This window comes from Neolamprologus multifasciatus, chromosome 6, assembly GCF_963576455.1.
Source record: "Neolamprologus multifasciatus chromosome 6, fNeoMul1.2, whole genome shotgun sequence".
Lineage (NCBI taxonomy): Eukaryota > Metazoa > Chordata > Actinopteri > Cichliformes > Cichlidae > Neolamprologus > Neolamprologus multifasciatus.
Window position 1 is genome coordinate 29,017,606 of NC_140444.1, and position 24,235 is coordinate 29,041,840.

At 40.1% G+C, this 24,235-nt stretch overlaps 1 protein-coding gene across 2 annotated transcripts in view; it reads left to right on the forward strand.

Moving 5' to 3' along the window:
• The window catches only part of LOC146517236 (protein sidekick-1-like), a 295,230-nt gene that overhangs the window by 169,485 nt on the left and 101,510 nt on the right, over positions 1–24,235 (forward strand). The window contains exon 6 of one of the 2 annotated variants that reach the window (XM_085163638.1): positions 22,657–22,683. The exons of the other annotated variant lie outside the window; for it this stretch is intronic. Within the exon in view, the coding sequence (XP_085019764.1) occupies positions 22,657–22,683 (27 nt within the window). The remainder of the gene's footprint in view (positions 1–22,656; positions 22,684–24,235) is intronic. 2 annotated transcript variants of the gene reach the window in all.

Consider the following 24,235-nt stretch of genomic DNA (forward strand, 5'->3'; position numbering starts at 1 on the left):
ATGCCACCAGATTTTAGACATGGTGAGATTAAAAAATAAATAATAAAAAAAACCCATTTGATGTCACATGTATGGATTTTGTAGATAGGATTTTGGGGAGCAAGGAGGGTATGCAGAGTTTATAAGAGAGAAGAAAAGTGCAGGATAACAAAGAAGGGGAAGGGCACAGACACGTGCAGTACATGCTGATATAATTACTGTAGCGCTTTAAATGGTATCGCAGCTCTGGGCTCAATAGTTGATCAGCTGCCTTTATCTGCTCTATAAAAAAGGCAGTAATGTCACACTTGTTAATAATTGCTTAAATGCAAAAAATAGAGTAGAATATCACATGCATACTGAGTGCTTCACTTGAATAGAGTGCTCCAGTTATTCAGGGCTTCGCTTGAATAAAGTTGGGAGAGTTGCAAGACATAGATTAGAAAAAAAATCAATGCAGTCGTCGAGACCAAGATGTCCTGACTTTTAGTCTCTTAAAGAAATTGATAGTATCTTTTCATTAGACCCAGTCTGGCTTGTAAATTCTCTTTCTAATTCTAAATCTGTCCACTCCAAAAGACCAGGCTTTGACTTATAAGTTGAAAGCCTGTGTCTCCAATTCCAAGCTGACACGACCTTGGTGCCATCACTCACTGCAAAGCTCAGACTTGACAAAGCATCCTGCAAAAGCACATAAGTGAACCAATCTCTATGCATAGAATGTTTGGAGTCACCTTAAAAAGGCCCCTCATACAGTACTACACCTCTGTAGTAGCAGTACTGTAGTAGCAGAAGTTATTGCAGTGTCCGGACAAGTTTCCAGAATTATGATCTCTGCATTACACAGAAGCTCGAAAGATTTGTTTGCAAATTTCTAATTTTTTCTTTGAAGTCTCAGAGTTCTGCACAGTAATGATTTGTGTTACTGATTCAGCTGAATAAAGAACAAGGATTCTCTCAGGTACTGTGTACTGTAATGTGGCTGAATAGAGCACAAATAGAGAAGAGCAACCTCCAAGACAGGGGACAAGACAAAGCTGTGATGTGAAGCAGATGGGAGCTTGGTTTGGTGTGTGTGTGAGAAATACCCCTTCACAGCCTTAATCATTCATTGTATGTGTGTGTTATAGAGGGTGTATGAGTCTGAGTTTGATTACCTTGGCTTGGTGATTGGAAGGAAAAAAATCTGTCTGACTTTGATTACGTCTCCTGTTGAAGCCTCCTCTGGTGTCTGCTATTTTACATCACTCCGTTTCTACCATTTATCCTCTTTTCTACTTCCTCCATCAAACAGGGTTTGTTGCCCTGCAGCCCTGAGGCGTGACAGAGTGGCGTTTGTCAGAAGCTGAACAATAGACTCTGCTGACCTCAGGATAACCCAGAGAGAGAGAGACACATGCACACACACAGTTGCATATACAGTCAGGGTATCATTTGGGAAAGTAGAAGGAGGAGAAGAGGTGAGAGAAAAGTGAGGACTTTTAAAACAGCATATGGCACATGACAGAAAAGTTACTGTCACTTTAAAAAAGCTTTTAAGAAATGAGGGTTTGAAGTATTTAATGCTTGTGTAAGTGTGTGTGCACAGTGACATTTGTGTTGTTATTTTTGTGTAGGGGGTGTGTCTTTGTGTCATTTGTTTCTTTCTGTAATCATGTTCCTTCTCTTCCAGATGTTTCCTTTCCACATCACTGACTCTTAAACGAGAGCCTGCTGTGGATCTTTCTGTGCACGTGTGCTACTGTACTGTTTCTGAGCAGCCGCGCGTGTGTGTGTTTGCTCCAAGTACCATCCCGGTTGCTCTGTGGCGCGTCTAATTGGAGGCATTTTTGTGTCCCTGGAGTCCCCGAGTGTGTATTTGTGTTTTTGTAAGGTGAAGTGGTTTGTGTGTGCGCGCAAGTGCGTGTTCTAAGCGTGTCATAGTGTCGCAGACCTGCTAGCCCTCATTTAAAATCTTAAGAGAAAGATCAGAGAATCCCCTCTGTCCCTGTGTGCTGTGAGGCTGCTGCAGCTCTTATCATGAGCTCAAGGTGTTTTGCATTTTGCTGCATCATGCCTTGATAGGCTTCAGGGAACGCCATGGAAACCACTCTAACCGGGTGGCAGCGTAATGATCCGTGCCACAAGCTGCCTCTGCGCGCTTTCGACTGCAGCTTCTAGCGTCGGTTAGGGAATATATCCCAGGCGATTTTAGTCAAATGAGTGCAAGGCGAATACAGGCAGACTTGTGGGGGTAGCGACTCTCTGTCAGACTGTTTGGCTGGTGACCTCTGAAAAATCAAGACGAAAGCCAAATTGGACTCTATTTAGCCCCAACCCACCATCCTGTGATACAAGCACAGGTGTACGCAGTGAACAGTGACACCAATATGTGCTGTCTTCTTCTCCCACACAAATGACTGCTCTTAATTAATTACTGGCAGAAAATATGGCAATTTTGGAAGCAGCTGCTAGTATACTTTACTTAGCAACTAGATAAAAATGGCTCAAAGATTTCACAGGTTTTTTTTCTTTCTTTTTTTTTCCTCCTGTTTTTCTCCTGTTAGCCAACAGAAGACTTCCTGTATGGAGAATCTTTTTAGAGCAGATTATAATTGGCAACAGCAGCAGTTCTCAGATAAATGGGAAAATTTTAATTTGGTTTTGTATAAGATGGTGTTGTAATAATTATAGCAAGTTAAGTGCTGGAAGGTGGTGGCGTGTAGTGTGTGCGTGTGTGTTTAACCACAATCAGAGCCCACTTGTGCCTGTTGATGATGCGTTTATTATCTTCAGATCACTCACTTATCAAATATATCCACTAGTTTTTCAATCACAGGTTTTAGAATGACAGTAAAAATGACACTTTCAGTGTTTTTTTGTAATTTGGTGCAGTTTCCTCGTCAGAGTGAGCCTCTGAGGCTTGGCTACACACTTAAGCGTTATCAGTTCACGTGTAGTGAAGGCAATGGGCCTCATTCACAAACAGTGTGCTTGCACAAATCTGTGATTTATCACTATTTTCACACCTGAATTTACTTTTATGCTACAAAACAAACTTAGAAGTCCCTCATACCAAAAATACAAACAAATAAAGAAGACCTGGCTGTCTTGGTTAATTTACTCACATCTTTAATCGTTCATTAAAGAATGCTTTTTTGTGTGTGTGTGTGTGGGGTTTTTTTTGCAATTTTTTGGCACTTTATCATCAGTGCTGGACAACATTGATGTTTTTCTCATTTTGGGCTCACAAGATGTTTCTTTTTCTTCTTTTTCTTATGGCTTCTAGATTTTTATATGATGTTTGATTTAAAACCATTTGTTTTCTTTCTCTCTCTTTTCTTTATTGAACCACAGTGAATGTCACAGGGGAAAGAGTATTCAGCATTCTGTGTTATTTCAGCCCAAGCCTCGCTTTTTTAACTGTCACTTCTGTGGAAAAATTTGGAACGCTGCACCTTTTGTTGCTTCCTCCTCATGTGCTGTTGTTTCTGTTTCTTCAGTCGGACTTTATTCTGTCTTTTTTACCTTAGGTCTACAGGCTTCTCTCTTGCAACATGTCTTATAACATCATGACTTTCTCCACTTTACCTCAAGCTGAACCTATTTCTTATATAGAGAAATGGAGGCTCGATGGTGTGCAGATAGTGAACAGATCATATGCAGATAAGCTAAAATGTGCATTTTATAGTCTGAATCCAGTGGTAATAGTAAATAGCCGCCAATGACTCTGGTGTCTGTGATAGAAATTTGTGTATTTTCTTCTGACCAATAATGAAATCCCTTAGTCTTAAGTCAATAAAAACCACAAAACTGGTTTAAATATGTATTATAACACTGGTTATTTTTTCTTTTAGCTCTCTTTTTTCCCAAAAAGTATTGCTCTGTGCAGGAAAACTCTGGTGGTGGTGCTTGTTGTGTAGACTAGAAGAAGAAAAAACATACTCGTGTTCTCATTTTTGATACACAGCATTTAGTACCTTGTGTCCATGTCCTCGGTCTGGCTTTGTAGAAGCTTGTTATTTTGCCTTTGGTTTGAGGCAAACAGGTACAGCACCTGGACATGATGTCTGATTTGAAGGGTTTTTTTAATGGAGACAAAAGGGAGTACCACATGGGCTTCAGACCCTGCGGTGCGTTCACACTTAAATGCCAAATAACTTTTTTTCCTCTTTGCGACCGTCTGTGATTGCACCCGAATATCAGATAGCATATTTAATGCGCTGGAGGAAATTTGTTTCAGTTGTAGTTAGAGTAAAATTGGTATAGAATTCATCAGTCACTCTACTTTGCATTAAAGTGGGCATTTGGATAACTCATTTATTGAGGCCTTTTTACATATTTTAAACAGACACAGATGTGAATGCAATAGTTTTATCAGAATCAGAATACTTTAATAATGCTTAAGGAAATTATGTAATTAAACAGTTACTAGAGTTAATATTTTGGTTGAGAGTGACATGCTAGACTAATAGCTATACATTGATGAAAACATTATAACTAACCTTGTGAAAAATATAGAGTTTGATGTTAAAGTTAATCCAGAATGACTCCAGAAGGCAATCTTTGGGATCTAGCACACTTAGGTTGTGAGGATGAGTTCTTTTGGATGTTTCAAGATATCCCCAGTACCCTTAGATTACTATCAGCAGGTATTCAACTCACCCGTGCCTCAATATGCACTGTTGTTTCTAGGTTGCTCTGACTGGTTTGTCTGTTATAGCAGTTTCAACCTCATCAAAACGCACCATACTGTCCAGTGGCACTGAGATATTACCAGATAACCATCCTGAAGGTCACTTTACAGAATTATAGAACCATTCATTAGCATATAAACCTTGATGTAAGGGTACTACTATGCTGTACATATTATTCTTTGAACACTTTTATACAGATTTATTACCATGTCCCTACTGGGTTAATTTGAAATCTCTAACCTTGTGTGAGGACGTATTAGGACTACAATGGTCTCGTTTGTATTGAAAGGTAATTTGATGTCTACAGATGTGTAACGTGCACATGCATAATCATACAAATAGGCACTAATACTCAGTGGTTTTGATAAAGAGGCTCGGCTAATGAATCGTTGCTTTTTGGTGAATTCCTGCTATGACAGTTTGTGTCTGGAATTATTATTTGAAACATTTCAGTTGCGAAGAGATCAGATTTCTCTCTCCTGATCCCCATCTCGTCTCTGTCTGGTTCCTCTGTTGTCCCTCTTATTTCTCTCTCTCTCAGTCCCTTCTCTTACTCTCTCTCCCTCACTCTCTCTCTACATAATGAGGCTTCTCTGTGCTTCTATAATTAAAACCCAAGTGTACAGACAGAGAGATGGAGTGATTGAAGGATGGACAGGAAACTGAGTCATAGACTGTGTCAGTACAACAAACAACTGTGCTCTACTTGTTCCATCTAGTTGTGGATTTAATTGCAAGCTTGTTTTACAGCATGATGGCGCTGATTAGAATGGATGCCCGTGTATACAGCTTTGACAGAGCATTTTCCAGATGCACACCCACTCATACGGTCTTTAAACCCTCTTCCTAATAAAATAGTCAATAGACACAGAGAAAGGCAGCAGAAGTAAGTAGTGAGCGAGGTGTCCAGTGACTAAGCAAACAGACAAAAGGTCACAGACGCTGGATGTGAGAAGTTTTTAAGAATCAATGAACAAGCAGATACTGGAGGTAAAGAGGTCAACAAACAGGAGCGAGCAGAAACTCTAAAAGTTAAAGTGTGATGCCGGTTTCTGCCTACACTGTTTACTGCAAGACAGCACTTAGATTTACTGTAGGTGTGTTTGTCTTTAAGTGCCCAGTGCTTTAGCCAGAGTAGTCTAAGAAAGGGCCCAGTGGACCCAGTCGTGCCTTTTTAAAATAGTTTTATATATCTTCCAACATGGATTAAGAAGTTGTTTAAGTGATTAAGATGTCGACATAATCATATAAAAAATAAATGACTGTGTTTTATGCTCTGCTAACATGAGCTCTTAGCAGAAAGCTGTTGATTTTATTGGGGACAATTGGGTGCAGAAAGGTTGTCGTAATACGATGAGTTATGATTTCAGGGGTTTGTTGTGACAGCGACTCACTTTGGCTTAGCCTGTGTGTGTGTTGGGGTTTTTGTTGTGTGTCTGTGTGTGTATCTTGGAGCAAGAATGAAGCAGACGGAACAATTTTCTTTGTTAAATTGTAGAATAAGTGCAGCAGTGTTAATAGAACAGGCAACATGAGGGAATGGAGGAATTATTGTTATTTTGGTGAAAATAGGTGGAAATGTAGCAGAGGTACTATTGAGTTTGACTAGCTGGACAAATACTGTGTGAGTGTACGGTCTCCCTCAAGGAAATTAAGTGAGCTGAATATCTCAGTCCATGCCGATACAGACACTCTGGCTTTGGTTATTGGCTGATTTCAAGTACAGTTCTGATGCCAGTATTCAATTAAGTTGCATTACTCACTGTAAGGAAGAGACTGGGAATTGTTATTCTGCCTGTAAGGAACAACAACATTGCCTTGAAAAAAATAACCAGCTATATAGAAATGTAAAAATACATGCTGACATTTCCAGTTGTGCTCCGTTCCTCTGCTCTTTGTTTCACTGTGTGTGCCCTTCTGCGCACGCACGCACGCACACGCACACACACACACACACACACAGAGCAGACAATAGACAGCTGAAGATAACATTACTCGAGCTGATCACACATTGTAAGTGTAAGTGTTTCTCACCGTGTGCAAACACTAACCAAGCAAAATAAAAAAAGGAGAGAGAGGGGAGAGGAGGGGGTTGACTGAGAAAAGCATTGACGTCGCCATCTTTTGTTGTTAAATCACAATTAGGTTACAAACTACATTTTGGCCTACTCGTCTTTGCAAATTTTCTTCAGTTTATTGATGTTTATTTAGGGACAGGTCTCTTAAGGTCCCACCACAGCATATGAGTTAGGTGAGGTCTGGACTTTGACTGGACCATCGCAACACCTTGATTGTTTTCTTTTTCAGCCATTCTGCCTCACTGTCCTCACTGCCTCACTGACCCAATTTGGACAGATGGCCTCACATTTGACTTTACAATACTTTGGTATACAGAGGAGTTCATGTGTCGTCTGTCCAAAGGACATTGTTCCAGAAGTCTTGTGGTTTGTTCAGATTAAACTTAATGAACCTAATCTTTGCTGCCATGTTCTTTTTAGAGAGGAGAGGCTTTCTCCTGGCAACACTTCCAAACAAGCCACACTTGTTCAGTCTTTTTCTAATTGTACTGTCATGAACTTTAACATTTAACACGCTAACTGAGGCCTGTAGAGTCTGAGATGTAGCTCTTGGATGTTTTCCAGTTTCTCTGAGCATTGCACGGTCTGAACTTGGAGTGAATTTGCTGAGAAGATTGGCAACAATCTTGAATGTTTTCCACAAACTCTTTTCACACTGTAGAATGATGGACTTGAAACTGTTTGGAAATGACCTTATAACCATTCCCAGGTTGATGGGCAGCAACAATTGCTTCTCTAAGATCACTGCTGATATCTTTCCCCCTTGACATTCTATTAACACTCACTTGAATGCTCCATACTACGAGTACTGTTCTTTTTACAGCGACTGTACATGCAGATAAGCAGCATAATCTCTGTTGGTTTTTGTGATCCTGTCAGTCGCTGTGTGTGCATGAACATTTATTTTTTTAATAAGTGCTTTATTCGAGTTAAGGCCTCATGTTGAATGTGCACAGATGCAGACAGACATTGTAAAGTTTTCCCACAGTGTTCGGTAGTTGTGCTTTCTTTTTGATACTCATCACTGCGTGAAAAAGCGTGAGGCTCAATGACTCCAAACTGAGCGAACCAGCGGGATATACTGTTCACATGCCAGCTTGTATCGGCACATACTGACTATATTCAGGGTTTTCATAAACTGTTTTCACAGGATCCTGAATATAAATGAAATATTATTGTGAATCCAAACATGCTGATTGTCTCTGTGTGTCAGTGCTTCTTGCTGGGTGTAAAAGGTTATTGGAGTAGCATGCCAGTCAGCAGATGTTAATTTGAAAGAATAGATGTGGAAGAGAAAAAGAGACATTAAGTGGGGAAACAGAGCTGGTGAATGATGGGGTAGGAGGCAGAGGAAAGATTAGATTGGAGGGAGAGGAGAAAGATAAAAGATGGGTAAATAGAAGGAGAGATGATGAGGTGCTGAGGAAGGGAAATACGCTCAGTCGATTGAACGGGGCAAAGAGGTGAGTGTGTCGTATTCGTTGTTTGACTTGTGTTTCGTCTGTGTGTGTTTGTAGGTATGAGAAATATGGATAACATTTTCTGTCATGGTATTTATATTTCTTGGAAGTTCAGAAAAAAAAAAGATTAATTTTGCTTGTGCCTTAGGTTATAAAGCAGTTTCTTAAAAAACTAAAGTGTTGGCTCCTGTTCACATGCTGAATCCCCAAGAAAAACACAAAACACTGGTGCTTATTGGTAGGAGAAATGAGCAGATTATGATTAATGATTGTAACAAATAAGTACAATCAAATTTTCATCTTTTTCATTTAAACGATCTGGTAAACACAGGTTTGAGCCCCGTTGGCATGAACACAGAAATGGCTATCTCCTAGCCAACAGCACATCTCTCCAACTAATCGTAATGTGCAACATGATCTTTAATTTGACAGCATAGAATAAAATATTGTTTGTAAAAGCCAGGCTGAGTGCTACCTCTTGTAATTCCAGCTGTTTGCATCAGGATTTTTATATGAGCAAACGTTCCACGTTTTAAAGTTAACTTTAAATATAGTGACCAGCTTAAACTTAATTTGAACTTGCTTTGAGTGTCCTTCCATATGTCAAATGCTAGTTCTTGTTTCTAGTCTTTATTCCTGAGTTACTGTTGACGTCTAAGATATATTTGTTGGACCCTCTGCCCTGTGGAACTGCCACAATTGTAAATAATAATATAAAGTTTCAGGATTACAGTCATTTTTATACAAATGGTCACATCTGAATAACAAGCAGTTATTTATGACTAGGTTTCCTCATTCTTTAACAAGTTGATTAAATTAAACTGTAGATGTGTTGAACTTTAAGTCAGCACCTTGAATTAATGCTGAAAGTCTGCATTTTAGTCACATATTGATTGACTTATTTAAAATTCACTGTGATGTGTACAGAGGCAGAATTACAAAAGCTGTGTTTCTGTCTAAAAACATTTTAACCTGACAATATACTGAAGTTACGTAGTTGTAGTGTTACTGTCTAGAACCGTATTAGACAGTATTTGCTTTCATCAGTGAGTAACTTTAAGAGTGTACAGAGAAACAGCTTTGATGATTTGCCAGCTCGTTCTTTAGGTTTTTGGAAGCAGCTGTTGACCAAACAGATTAAATTACTTCATTTTTCTAGAGCTGGTGGTTGAGTCTGTATAATCATCACAAGATGAGCTTAAGCTGACCTTAAATATGCAGCTTTGTCAGTGGTGGACTCCATAGTGTTTTATGGTTATACAATGGACAAATTCGCATGTACGAATACCTAAAGTCACATCAATTACCTCATTTGTTCATTAGCTACCATGTGTTCAGCTGACACCGTGATCTGAATGTGCGGGCGGTGCTTTTTAAGTGTCGTCTGCATTCGTTAAATCCTCACTGAGGTACCGCCACCCTTCACATCTGTTTAGTAATTCACACACCACGAGTGTGTGTGCCTGCGAAAATTGTAGACTTAACAGTGTTTTTATCTGGGTTTCTGAGCGAACAGGGTACTTGCAAAGAATTAGTGAACGAAGGAGAGATAAAGAGAAGTGAGATGAGACTGAACAGAGAAGACACGTGGACAGAAAAGGATTGTGTACCAGAGAGAGAAAGGCGCGCAACGAGCAAGTGCAAAACTAGCAAAGCTTTGAGGACAATACAGATGGATAGGAAGGAAGAAAGAGAGGCAGAGTGTAAAAGTTGAAGATTGAGAGGGGATGCTGAAAACAGGAATAGATCAACAGGGCCTTTAATCCAAAAATAGTTTCCGCCCTTCCCCTCCTTCCTCCTCATCCCGATTTACCTCCCCGCCACTCCCTCCTCCCCTGTCTGCTTGTTTGGAGTGATTGAAGAAAAGGGGAGATGTGTGCAGCCTTCACATGTACTACACACATACACAGTCACAGACAGCAGTGTGTGCATGCGGACATATTGTGGTGCAGAGACAGACAGATGATGTCCATTACCAGGCCGAGCTGTCCGGAGCCAGGCGGAACAGCTGCAGCCAGATCGCACTGATCTATCACTGTTCTAATGAAGCTGTTATAGCCAGGTCCAACCAATCAATCTCTGAGCCACTTAATCAATTAAACCATTAATCAGACATAGATCCTAACTGTTCTTGGCCCTTTGAGGGATAGTTTTATATATATTCCAAGACATGACGACAGAGGCACACAATCCAGTGCTTATACACGCAGGCACAGAGTCGGTCTCCTATAAAAATAAGCTCCACTTTTCTTTGTTGCTGCAAGAGGCCGACAAGCAGAACAGTTTAATGTGTCTTCGTTTGCATTTTCATAAGAGGTACAGCTGAATGAGGTGCACAGTACACTTAGGAAAGCAGGCAACATTTGCAGGTGAGACACTCAGTGATAATTATTGTATCACTTCTGTTTCTTGTGCTGAAGATTTAATTGGTATGAAAAAAATAGCTTCATAAATGCATTTGCTCTTTTTTCTGGCTGAATCACTCAAAAATGACTGTTTGGAGGTTTTGAAGAAAAAAAAAGACGTTTTTAATGGTAACCTTGGGCTCTGGAGAACATTAATCGACATTTTGTAGTATTTTCTGGCATTTTACAAACTAATAGCCAGAACACACATTACTGATGATGTTTGTTTTATTCTCATATCATCTAAATTTAATGACTCCCCACAGCTGTCTTTCACTTTTTCATGTGGATTGCAGTAGAAGATTGCAAGCAAACTTGAGAATTTATGATCTGCTACTCAGGGGCCTGCATAATGTGACTGCTATAACTATTGCTCAGTAAGTTGCCTTCACTATTATTCAGTTGTCCAAAGTATGATTGGTAGTAACCGTCTTTATCTTTCAGTAATCCTGATTGTTATCCTGAAATTGTTTTCAGGGAGACACTGTAAATTACTGCCGTTATGAAAAACTTTTTCACCATTTTAATACAGACATTGAGCTTCTTAGCTTCTTTAGCAATTTATTTCCCCCTCATCAGTCAGCATGCAACTTAGCTTCTGGAGACAGCACCCAATAATTCAGATCTCTTGGTGCAGATACAGTATCTAGATACAGGATAACATATCTAGCCCAACTTTTCCTGTTTTGTGTATTGGACACACACTTTTTAGATGGTATGGTCTAACAAAACAATGTTAGCAAACAACAAAATTTTGACTTACATTTTTTTCTTCTTTTGTTGGTGAGTGCCACCACCCAAAGGAGGTGTTACTGATTTATATTATGATATCTCTGCTCGCTTCTCTTTCCTCTCACCCCCTTCTCTGCCCCTCCCTGACCCTGCCTGAGGTTTCTTTGTGTTTAGAGGGAGTTTTTCTTCCCGCTGTCGCCAAGTGTTTGCTCATTATGGGTTGTGTGGTTGTTGGGGTTTCTTTCTAATACTGCAGGGTCTTACAGTATAAAGTGCCTCGAACCAACTGTTGTTGCGAATTCATGTTATGTAAATAACATTGAATTAAACAATATCCCCTTATAAAGCTAATGGTTGCTCCAGAGGACATTTCAGTCTCTGGTTGCTTAGCTAACTCCGAATATATTTAACAACTCCCTATATGCAGATTAGTGGTACCCTTCCATTGTTGTTTTGTTTTTTATTTTAAACTAACTCATCATGCCAATAGTTATTTAACCTGCCATCCCTTAAATTTCATTGGCTTTTAGGGTCTCTGGTCACCACATCACTGCTAGTCACCTCCTTGAGGCTTAAAAGTAATTTTGGGGGGTTAAAGTAATTTTATTGGCTTAAATTAATCAATCTTTATTTTTCTGAAACAGACTGATTGCATTGGACTAATCTATGAGCACAATTAAGACTGGCAAACCCTACAGGCCAGCCTAATATGTCTAATATGTAAAAACCACCCCAGAAAGCTGTCGGTACCAAAAACCTCATCCTTTGCTTATTAATTCTGCATATTCATACTCAGATATTAATCTGTATGTACCTGTGGTGCTGTGTGAATTCTGATATCTGATGGGATTGTGGTTATTTGACTCATGCCTTTGAACTAAATTGGATGAAACAGTGTCACTGTAAGGACTCTACGTGAATGGAATACAAGTAAAAAACTATTAAAGACGTATTCAGACTTTGCCATTAAGGCACTTCATGCAGAATGGCTCTAATGAAGGTGTGCTGTGTATCAGGCTGTATGCTATAGGCTTATGGGCATGTCCTTTGATGACTTGGATGTCTGGTGAATCATACAATGCTAACAATAAAGTGTATTTGGCCTAAGCACTAACAGGTCAGGAAACCAGCAGTGAAGGAACCCTTACACCCTGTTGGTGCTCTATAACAACTGTCAGTGGGCATCTCTCACAGTATGTAGGTACAACTGTTTTGACTACCAACCAGTGATTTTAATTTTTGACTTTAACATCTTTGGGACAATCCAAATTGAGACTTGTATAGTTTCATTCTGCTGCAAGTGTTTTAGCTTTAAGGGAGTACCCAAGGAAATGCCAGTACATGTTCCCCTCCGCCGATCTGTCCTCTTTTCCTCAAGACCACGTCCCCTCACTCACTGGAGTATTGTAAATGAATGGGCTATATCACAAGCAGATGTTGCACACAGAGTAGTGAATAGTAAGCTGGAATAGTATCCTCTTGCATATGAACCTTATATACTTATGCCAAGGGCCTCTTACCCACAGTTCCTCAACTCTGTGTGACCGAAAGGCAATGGGAGAAGGGTGGATAAAGACAAAGATGGGGTGACAATGAAGCAGTGTGAGATAGCAGGTCGCCCTGCAGCTTTCTGGATGAAGAAAAGAAGGGGGAAACAACCTGATTTAGTAGCAAGGCATTTGTTGTTTGTCTCTCCTGTGATCCGTTCTCCATCTCGCCCTAGGGTGGTTGGCACAGGACAGGAGAACACAAAGCTGTGCCGTATTACAGCAACAACTTTTCACGTCAACTTTTGCCCTATCCGACCACTCGCCTTTCATCTCTCACTTGTCTTTTAATATTATTCCTTTTCTCTCACGGGATCAGAGGCCCCTTGTTTTATTCTCTTTCTCCTGTCAGAGGAGAAAACTTGCAGAAGCAAGCACTCCTCTATGAATGTGTTTGTTATGCTGTCATTAAGCTCACAATATGAAGCCACATCTATCTCCCCTTTTCATTATATGCTACATGTTTTGTTTTCTGTTTTACATTTTTCTTGTTATCACTTTATTTTTCTGGTTGGATGTTTGTTTTATCAGTTTCATTGGCACATTTTCATTCATTTCCCCGCCTTTTGAGGCAATAAGAGGTAATGTTTAACGAGGGTTTGGGCACAAAGAAACCTGAAAAGTCTCATGAAACGGGAACAGCGAGGAGTGGAAATTAATTTGTCATTAAATGAAAAAAGTGGTTGTACAGACGGATAAGCAAACCCTTCTTTTCTTTTCAGACTGTGAATGTCAAAGTGAATGTCAAAACCTTGTGACATTTGGGAGTCCACGCAAGGGTGATTGACACCAACTTTTACCTGAACGTGTATGAGAGACTGGGCTGTGTGTGTGGGTGTGTGTTCGCGCATGATTGACATGGTAAATTGGAAAGGTCAACTGGTGCTAGTGTTTGGTACAGACAGGCAGACAGCAGGAAGATGTAACCTTGCCAGAGTCCACATTTATAGAGGGAAGGACAATCGGATCCAATGACAGGATTTTGCTCAAATAAAGAGAGTAAAGGTTGTATAAAAACCAAACTTTGTTATGTAAACCTGCTCACGGCTGTTTACATGCTGTGTATCAATGATAGGTCTCCACAAATTCTTCTTAGATTTTCAGAGACAGACGCACAACTCGGTATAAGAAAAGAAAGCATATTTTAACATCTGGGTCCATCAGGAATTGCCTTGAGGTCTGAGGTCAACGCTCCAGCAAGCTTATTATTTTACATGCGTGTGCGCACACATGTTTGTGTGTTGAGACGGGTCCCTGTGCTTCTCCCTGTAAATGTATCAGTATTGGAAGTTGGAGCGTTGCATTTGTATCGCTGCTGATATGAATTTCAAATAGGTGTGTGTTTGTGGCTGTGCACGTATGTGTGTTAGCACGTGTGTGTTTCGGAGCAGGAAGAAGGAACAGAGAGAAAAGGGAGTGAGATTGACAGGGTAAATTGGAATGGTAAGGGTTTTTGAGGTTGAACTTTGGGTTTTTAAGCAGCCAAGGGAGGGAAAGAAAAGACCCAAACGCGCTGCTGAAAAAGTATTCTTTTGCTTGGGGAAATGTGACAGTGGATGTCGATGTGGGTGGATGCGGGGGGAACAAAGCGAAGCTGAGCCGGGGAATAGATTGTCACCGAGGGGCAAGGGTTGTCTTGTTGTATGTAGATGGAGGGAAAGAAGAAAGGCCCACTGGGGCATTTTATGTGTTAAAGGGTTATGAGAAGTTGGGGTGAGTCATGGAGGGTTTCGGGGTGTTGCAGCAAATAGGTGACCCTGAGCTTGGGACTGAAGGTTCAGTACCAGCACACCAGGTCATCCGGAAAGCTAAAACAGTCACACATTACGCACATACCGAGCACACAGGATTGTTGTACTGAATAGCAGGCACAGGAAGCAGATACTGTAATTATTACCTCTTGTACACAAACCCATACTGTAGACACCCTCATGTGCAGCGGCATCCATGTGCACAATTTGCTACCACTCACAGAGGACACTGTGACCTCCACTTGTTTATGGGTCCTTCAGGCAGGCGAATACACAACAGTGAATTAATGAATACAAATCCTCCCCAAGGTCGAGGCGTACTTAGGCACAAACTAATATTTTCACATGACCTCAAACTGTTTTAATAAGATTAATATCAACCATGATGCTGATGTTGGATATAAAGGCAGAAAATGACAGGAGCCACCTGTGCTACAGTAATTATCTCAGTTGTGCAATGCACATTGATTAAGACAATGAATGATCCAAGGCATTTCACAGGGTTCTGAAACAGAAAGAGAGATTGGGAAAGCAGCGGGGGGAAAAAAAGTGTTTGGTGGCTCCAGCGCTGTGAACGTCAGATGCTTTGTTGTGTCGTGAACAAACACACACACACAAACACAGTCTTTTGGTCTTCCTCTCCGTCTATTGTCCCCTGATGTCCTCATTGTTTCTGTGTTCCTGTTGGAAACTGAAGATGACTCAGAATGACACATCATTTGAATTCACATGCAGGAGTGTGTGCCCTCAGACCAAATCCTGCATGTTCCTGTTTGTCTGTGTGTCTGTTTGCATTTGTGTATGTGTGTGTGCCATGTTTGTGCAAGCCCGCATGTGCGTGCTGTCACCCCATTAGACTCTCCAAAAATAATAGATTTAGTAATACTGCTACTTGACTGCACAAACTGTTCTCCACTTAAAAAGCCATGTTTGAGTGTGTTAGGAATAGTGTCGAACATTTTGTCCTTTTCTTTCTGTTTTAAAAGGACTGCCGATGTAATACCTGAGTTTCAATGCAAATCTCAAGAAACAATTCTTGAGATTTGCATTGAAAACATGATATATGCGCTGTGTGCAATTTAAATCGTACACCTTGCAATTTGTCTAAAACAGCATTACTAAACCATGTCCTCACAAACGTTCAGCTTTGTTTAAAACTGCTTATAGGTGAACTCAGTTCTGTTGGTATTATGGCATATGTAGTTTATAGATAGATCCATTTCAAAGCAGCCATTTTGACACTGTATACTAGTTAAATACAGGCGTTACTAATCAAATTAATGAAGCTCAGTTCTGCTTAGACAGAGAGCCTTCATTAACATGCCTGCAGATGTCCTACTACAGAGAGAGGTGATTGCTCACACAGCCTGTAGCTAATTCCTCGCTCACACTAGAGTAAAAACAGGATAGCAGCTTCCTTGTGAGTAGGAAAAATTATTGTTTCCTCAGTGATTGCACTGAAATTTTAATCATGCACCACCCTCAGCCGCCTGTCTGGACTTAACGTGAATATCTGTGTATGTAGATAGCAACCGACTTGCAACACGTGTCACTGGATTTGTGATTTTTGCAGTTTGCATGTATTTGCCAACGTGACACGATTTAGTCACAAACTAATTGCAAAAGGACTCCTTCTTATTGTTGTTTTATTGCTGTCTCGATGCACCTAATTTACTTTTAAGTCAGTTATTGGCTGCAAGTGGTCACAGACCTGGTCTCTGCTTTTCAAGCAGCTATTTCAAAGACAACAAGCTTGCAAGTTCAATGCACACTGTTGCAATAATTTTGGTTGTGCTGTGGTCTCTGACCATCGTTTCCCCTAATGTGACTGTAGCATAACTTCCCAAAGATAGACCAGATTTGCAGATATGTGGCAAATAGCACTACTTTGATTTATCAATAGCTTGTTCTTAAAAAAATGATCATCCTAGCAAGTGTACTGTAGTTTGTTTTTTTTTGCATATACTAGCAGTGGATACAAGCAGGTTAAGCTTTATTTTTTCTACATAGTTAATAGTGATGGGATTTCCGGCTCTTTTTAGAGAGCCGGCTCTTTCGGCTCGGCTCACTAAAAAGAGCCGGCTCTTTCGGCTCCGAACCGGCTCTTCAGGTTGTTTTGTTGCTTTAATTATTTAATCATTAACAATAATATAAAATTATGCAGAAAAGGAATTACTAATGTAAAAAAAAAGTGGTTTTATTTATATATGTTTATATATGGCCCGTAGAGACAAAGCACGTACAAACTCTAAAGCATATACAAACTCCAAAAAGCACGTACAAACTCCAAAACACATTTCTAGCGTTAACTGAACTTCCAAAACAGAGCTACCCAGATCACTTAAATTACACAATTGAAAGCATGTGCGTATTGTTTGTGTATTTATAGACAAGCACTCATATTTATTCAAATAATTTAAAAATAAAATTCATTTACCTGTTATTACCACACACCAAATCCGGTTGTTGATACTTCCTGGCTTGTGTAGCCACTAGGTAACAAAAGCTCAACACTGCGCCCTAGCATCCTGGAGCACTTCTGTTGTCTTTTGTACGTGATTCTGAGTTTGTACGTGCTTCTTAGTTTTTACGTGTTTTGGAGTTTGTACGTGCTTCTGAGTTTTTACGTGTTTTGGAGTTTGTACGTGCTTCTGAGTTTTTACGTGTTTTGGAGTTTGTACATGCTTCGGGGTTTGTAAGTGCGTCTGAGTTTTTACGCGTTTTGGAGTTTTTACGTGTTTTGGAGTTTGTACGTGCTTTGTCTCTAAGGGCCACCATAAATATACTTTATTTATTCACTCCACATAAAATGTAATAAATAAATCATATAATACAAAGAACAACTATTTACATTTTAAACTTTTAACTATTTAAATTTTCAGCTTTTTCCTTTTAAACAAATTTAACGTGAAACAACACAAAACACTGCAAACCACAACACAATTAAATATATATTAAAATATTAAAACAAAAAGAAGATGCACATTCTCTGTCATATGGGCCTGCATGATTTCTGAATCCTTTATCATCTGCAGCTGAAAATAGTGGATGATTACTATACCTTTCTAATGTGATGTTGTTGTCCCTCGCTCTCTTTCTCTCTGGCTCTGTTCCTGTGCTACTGCGAGTGTAACTAACGCCCCTCCCCCCTCTGCCCAGCGCAAGGTACAGGCCGCGCGTGCGGAGTTTAGCGGAAAAAGGGCGAGAGAAAGGGTGAGAGAAAGAGAGAAAAAAAAAAACAAAACCTCACGGCTCCCAATAAGGAGCCGGCTCGCGTCGTTCACTTCAAAGAGCCGGCTCTAAGAGCCATTTCGTTCGCGAACGACCCATCACTAATAGTTAAGCCTGTTGCACAGGTGATGTGATAAAAGATACTTAATGGCTTTTACTCGTGAAGGTTTAGACTGCACAGTAAAGTGCTAGTACTAAAAATGTCATCTGCACTGATCAGAGCTGTGCACTAAGAAGAGAGTTCAACATCTCAAGGATATCTTTTCATTATCTGGCATCACTCACCGGCACACTGGCAATCAGGCTAAGCGGGGAGACAAACATAGTTATCAACGCGATAAGTAAACCCATGATTTATCAATCTGGCTACAAACACGTTCACGTAAAAGAGGTAGCGTTAAGCTTCTGACCACCCACAAACATGAATTACTCTACTGGCAGCAGTGCGTCTGATTTTACAAAGGAAGATAAAAGTATAATATTAGAGAAAATATAAAGAGATTACACACATACTGAAACCAACACAGCTGCTGCCAACAAAGCAGTGACGTGGGGAAAATTGGCAAAAAATACAGACTGCATACGTTATCTGTGCTCTGCAGTGTTGGGTAAGTTACTTTAAATTAATAACTTAGTTACATTACTAGTTAAAAGTCTATCAAAAGTAGCTCAGTTACTTCAAGTTACTCGTTACTTTCAAAGTAACTAGTTACTAGGGAAAGTAACCTTTGGTTTTACTCAGAATTCTCTTGTTAATGTGTTGCTTCCATAACTGGATACCCAGCAAGATTACCAGTCTTCTAGCTTGCTTACTTGCCACAGTGCATTGTGCCACCTACCAATAGAAAGGAAAAGATAATGTGCATATTTCCACGAGAGAAATCCCACGCCTGGACCGTCATTGACCGCTGCCATGATTCTAGCCTACGTTACAGCGTCATGTGCGCCTTTTACATCCAACACAAAAACTGCAGTCGTGGTGCTTTGATTGTACTCAGAACTCGGAAATTCTGCCTTCTGAATAGGAAGATGTAGGTAACACCAGACTGCAGATGAGCTGCATACAGGGCTGGACTGGGACAAAAAATCGGCCCGGGGGTTTTGACTCGAGACCGGCCGCCATTATAGGAAAAATCATAAAGCCTTTGAATGAAAACAAACACTGTTGTGACAGTGATGTACACCGTTTTGATGGTATATATGTATCAATCTATCAATTGTTTGTTGTAAGATTCAGATAATTATTTTTTAAAAGCTAGACATTTTAAATGAGAATAAGAAAGAAAAGTATTTCTTTGTGCCCACCTCTCCCTGTTAATGCCCTACCTGGCCCCCTGGCAAAGCTTTGCTAGACCCGCCCCTGCACAGTTACCAGCTGTCAGCTACATAAACAAAAGGATCCTGGTGTTATTTGTCTCTCAGAAGCAGTTGATAACTTCCCTTCAACTCATTCATGTGACCTAAAAGGTAAACCTGTTTCTCCATCACCTCTTCAGCTCTCATGATTCAGTAAGGACGTCTCCTGGTTTCATCTTCATGTTTCCCTCTCACCAGATAACCAAACCGACATCATGACCAGCAGCTTTTACAACTGTGGCTCCAGCAAACATCAGCTGATAGTAGAAATTAATATTAAATAAATTCTAACAACAGCTGATCAAGCTTAAACGTGCTGCTGTTGTTTAACACGACATCCGCTGGTTTCCTCTTTGTGGCGCAAAGTGGGCGATAAACAAACAAGAGAGAAAAGCCGATCAGCTGATCATTGATCAGTTTTCATGATTGAAGTAGAAACAGGAGAGAGAGGGGAGAGAATGAGAGAAGAAGAGGCAGCTGTGCAGCAAAGACAGAATAAATCCACCTTTGTGTCTTTTTCATTGTAGCTGAAGTCCGGGACAAACTGTGCTCCCTTTCACCTCAATACGAAACGTGTAATATTTTCTCTGAATACGAGACGATTCTGTTTTTTACGGGACGGTTGGCAGTAATTAACCTTATGAACAAAGTTCAACATCAGTAACATCATAGCACCCACCCAGCTGTATAGAAACCCCGTCATGCTAGCTAGTACGCAGTAGGAAAAAGTCAGAATAACGAAAATAAACTCCACCTGAACTTGGTTTATATCTGACCCAGATAGACTGCAGGTCATAACTTCTTACCTGAAGTTCAGTTCACACTCGGACCGGCAGCCGCCTTGGGTCTCTTTTCCTCTTGCCTCCCCTTTTCCTCATCCACCTGCTGGCCTCCACCACTTGCTAATGTTACTGAATCTGTGGAAGCACCGCGATAGCCACCACGCGAAGTAACGACTAACGACCCTATCTAAAGCCCAGTAACGACTAACGCGTTCCTCATTTTGGCATAATAACTAGTTACCGTGCTCGTTACCACAATAATAACGTAGTTACTGTAACGCGTTACTTAATAACGCATTAGTCCCAACACTGGTGCTCTGTCATTAAGGTCTGGGAGGCTCTAATGGATTATAATTATTATTCCATTAAATTAATATGTAGATGTGCATAAAATATTTTTTGTTCTTATTCTTTTAGCTGTGGACACGGTGTTTGTTAATGCTCTGAGAGCAAGTAAAGAATAATATAGAAACAGAATTCAAACATAGCCATGAGTACAAATAGGTGCTCTGTTGTACAACCGTCATATTGATTGCTTAGAACAATGAAATTGTTTTAAATTGTTTGCATCCAGCAGGACATCATATAATAATTTACACATATACTTTGTGATCATCAGGGAAAACAGAAAACATTAGATGCTTTTAGTAAAACTTTAGACCTCCCTACTGCCCGCACACTGAGGTCTGAGGGATCTTTCGGGAATGGTGGTGCTTTTTTCCACAGAATTGATCAGTCACTAGCCGGTGATTTAGATCACTAATCTGGAAAGCAGCCTGTTAGGCGGCAGGTTAGGTCTGCAGGTCACAGCTGACACCATCATCTGTTGTTATTAGCATTTTGTACCACTGAGCCTTTTCACAACAAACTTGTGAAAGCCTGAGCATTACCTTGACTAAGGTTGAGACATCTTTATTTTAGTAAACTATGAGCATCGGAGATGTGAGGCATTGAACACTCCTGATAGAGCAGGCGCTTTAATGACACTTTACACCGTAAAGTACGCCTACAGTTTTGAACAGTCAGCTGTGACTGCGGAGCACAAAATGCAAACACAGCAACATCACATGTGATCAGTTTATACGAGCAGCTCCGTGATTAGAAGACGTTATGGAATTTATCAGCTGTGCTAAAATTAACATTATATAAACACTGATTGCAGCACTGTTTGTCACTCACCAGTGATTAAATACTGATCAGACTGGAAGTGGTACCAAATAAATTCTAGCCTTGAGTATCCAGCCCTCCTTAGTCCTCTGTGGCCCTTCGCCTGATTTTATGTCACAAAGCAGACGAGTATAGGATGAAGGAAATTCAACACAGGCACAGTGTTAGCTGGCTCGACAAAACACTGGGTTACTTCACATAGTCCCTGGTTCTTTGATAGCAGAGATGAGTGTTTGACTATGGGAATCGCCTGGGTGCGGCCAACTACGAGCCGTCTCAGGAATCACGAGCGAAGCATCTCACTCTGAACCAGGGATTAAAACTCGGAACATAACCTAGTCCCAACCAGGTTATCTGTTGAGCATAAGTTACCATGGTGATTTAGCTGGTGAAAAGAGAGCCGCTTGACACAGCTCACAGGTGTTTCCAGTGTTGCAGACAAAGCACGCCTCCTCTCCAATACTGAACACAGCTGTCACAAGAGGTGGAGAGTGTCATCACAACAAGCATCAGTCTTAAAAGATATTGTGCCACTAAAAAAGGCACAAAAAGAAGCAAATTTGTCTTATGGATGCATTTCAGTTCATAGGAACAAGTTTTGACATTTAATACCTGGCGATAGCCGACCACCGATTTATCTTTATTTCCACAAGAAATGCTGAAAACTTTTGAACAGTTTAGCCTTCTAAAGTTTTTCCCTCAGTTTGTTTTAGGAAGCGTTTTTTCCCCCTCATGAGCTGCTTGCTCAGTCTTTGTCACTTGTGCTATAGACTGTGAGCGAACTTTGCATCAGAATCTAAATTAAGCCCCTGACATACATTTTTTACCGCACACACACACACTCACACACTCCCAGTATTGTAAAGTTGAGTGAGTGGCTGAGCGGCTGAATAGAAGCGTGAAGGGGTAGTGTATTGATAGATGAATAGTGAATGTAGATTTTCTGCCAGTAGAATGTCAATTCCATCATTTTCTCACAGCTTACACTCCTGCTACATCCAGACTTATGACAAATAGAGGGATAAAGGCAGAAGGCGAAAGATAGAGGGGGAGAAGAAAAGACTGAATGAGAGACACAAAATTTGGTAGCTGGCAGTTGATGGATGGGCTGCAAACAGCTTGTCTTCCTCTGGACTCCATGATAACATAGCCTTCCCTTTCTTGCTGTCTGTTTCTCCTCGTCATCCATTTCTCTGTTTCTTGCCTTTTGTGTGTATGTTTTTTCCTCCTTTGTGTGTTTTTTCTCCTCCCTCATCTTGAGCCTCTTTATCCAGTATGCCTCCAAATCGCTGAGACTCTGCTGACTTGTGAAAGCTTGAATTTTCTTTTGCTTCTTTTAATGTGTATTTGGTGAATTGCTTTTTTTTTTTTTTTTTTGCTGCACCCCAAGTAAATACTTGAAATCTAAATTATATGTCTCCCATTTCTCTTACTTCCTATCCCTCTTTTTCTCCAACTTCTTTTCATCTCATTCTCTGTGGCTGACGGACAGTTGGCAAGAAAAACCGCGGGTCACCAGGTAAAGAAGCCATTTGCATTTGCATTATCTTCCTTGCTCTGTCTGTCTAAACAGAGACAAATGTTGCCTTGATCCTTTGCTCTCTCCAGAAGTTGAGAGCTAAGAGCTGCTCACTGAAGCCACACTGGCTGAAGTGATGAGAACAAACTGTAAGGGATGTTTCCTCACTAAAGTTTCACTGTTTTCTGCTTCATGGCTACAAAACTTAGAACTCAACATCTTTTAATTTCAAGGTCATCAACTCAGTTAATTTTAATAGAGATTGACCATTCTGTCTGCTACCAACACTAAAAAATGTCCAAATTCTGTAATGACATACACAACAATCATGTTAAGATATGCGCTATCACAGGGCTAGAATCTAAAAAGATCCTTTGCAATTCTTCGGAAGCTGACAGAAGCAGCATACATCAGCCTTGAGAGGAGACTCTCCGCTGTGGCTCGAAAAGACCACACATTCATTGGCTAATTACTTTATGAATAACAGTTTGTTAGCCAGTAAGCTATTGTTTCATTTTTTGATGCGTAGCATGACCAAGATTTTCAAAACAGACTTATTGTTCCTTTTTGATTCTATGTGACCCCAAACTACTGAGACCTTCAGCAGAAAAATGTTTACAGAGGTCAAGTCAGAAAGCCGTTTTTTCATAGACTTCTACAGCACTGTGTTTTTGCAACCATAGCTATCGCCATCTGGTGGCCTTCACATAAAATGCAGATTTTATGTGAAGGCCACTTATGTATCGACTTCATTTTCCCAACCCTGAATCTATTTGCGTGTTTTATGCTTTTTATGGGCTATTCAGAGATGCTGAAGACAAATGACTCCCCTCACAAGTCAAGAAAAAAGGATACGTAGAAAATAATAACTAGTGCAGCTGCCTGTATAGCACTGCTCCAATTTAATAAGAAACGCAGGGTGGGGTATAGAAGTAATTTGTGCCTTTATCCTGAAATATACTTTTTCAGGTTTCAGGAAATAATATTTTTCTCTTAAATTAGAGTTGGTGAAATCAACTTTGTTTAATGTGGTAAAATGTTAGTAATAGCTAAATTTATATAAATGCTTAAATATTCAACAAAATATAATGTTAACATTTTAAATAAAATCTGCCACCACCATGTTAGTTAGAGCCAAGTTTTAATCAAGTAGCTTATGTTTAAGTACGATATTTTTCTTTTATTGTGATATAAAACTGATTCTTCTTTAATAAGAAGTCCAGAAAATCATAAAAAAAGAAGTAAATCATAAATGAACTAAAACTATGCAACCAAAATAAAACCCAGTTCTCTTAGGCTCTGTTAGTAAAACATTTACATTTAGCAGAGGCCTAGAAAGTCTGCCTGTAACAGGGTGCCTGCTCTGATTTTCAGTTGGATGTAATGCCATTTTGTTGTTTTTAAACAAACCCAACATATGGCTTGTTATCCTTAATGTTCCCACTGCAGAAATATGATGTGCGGTTTTTAAAACAATCTTCATTTGGACTTATTTCTCCAAAATTCGTTGCAAAAATTAGGAGAAACACCAGTTAGTCTCTAGTAACACGTT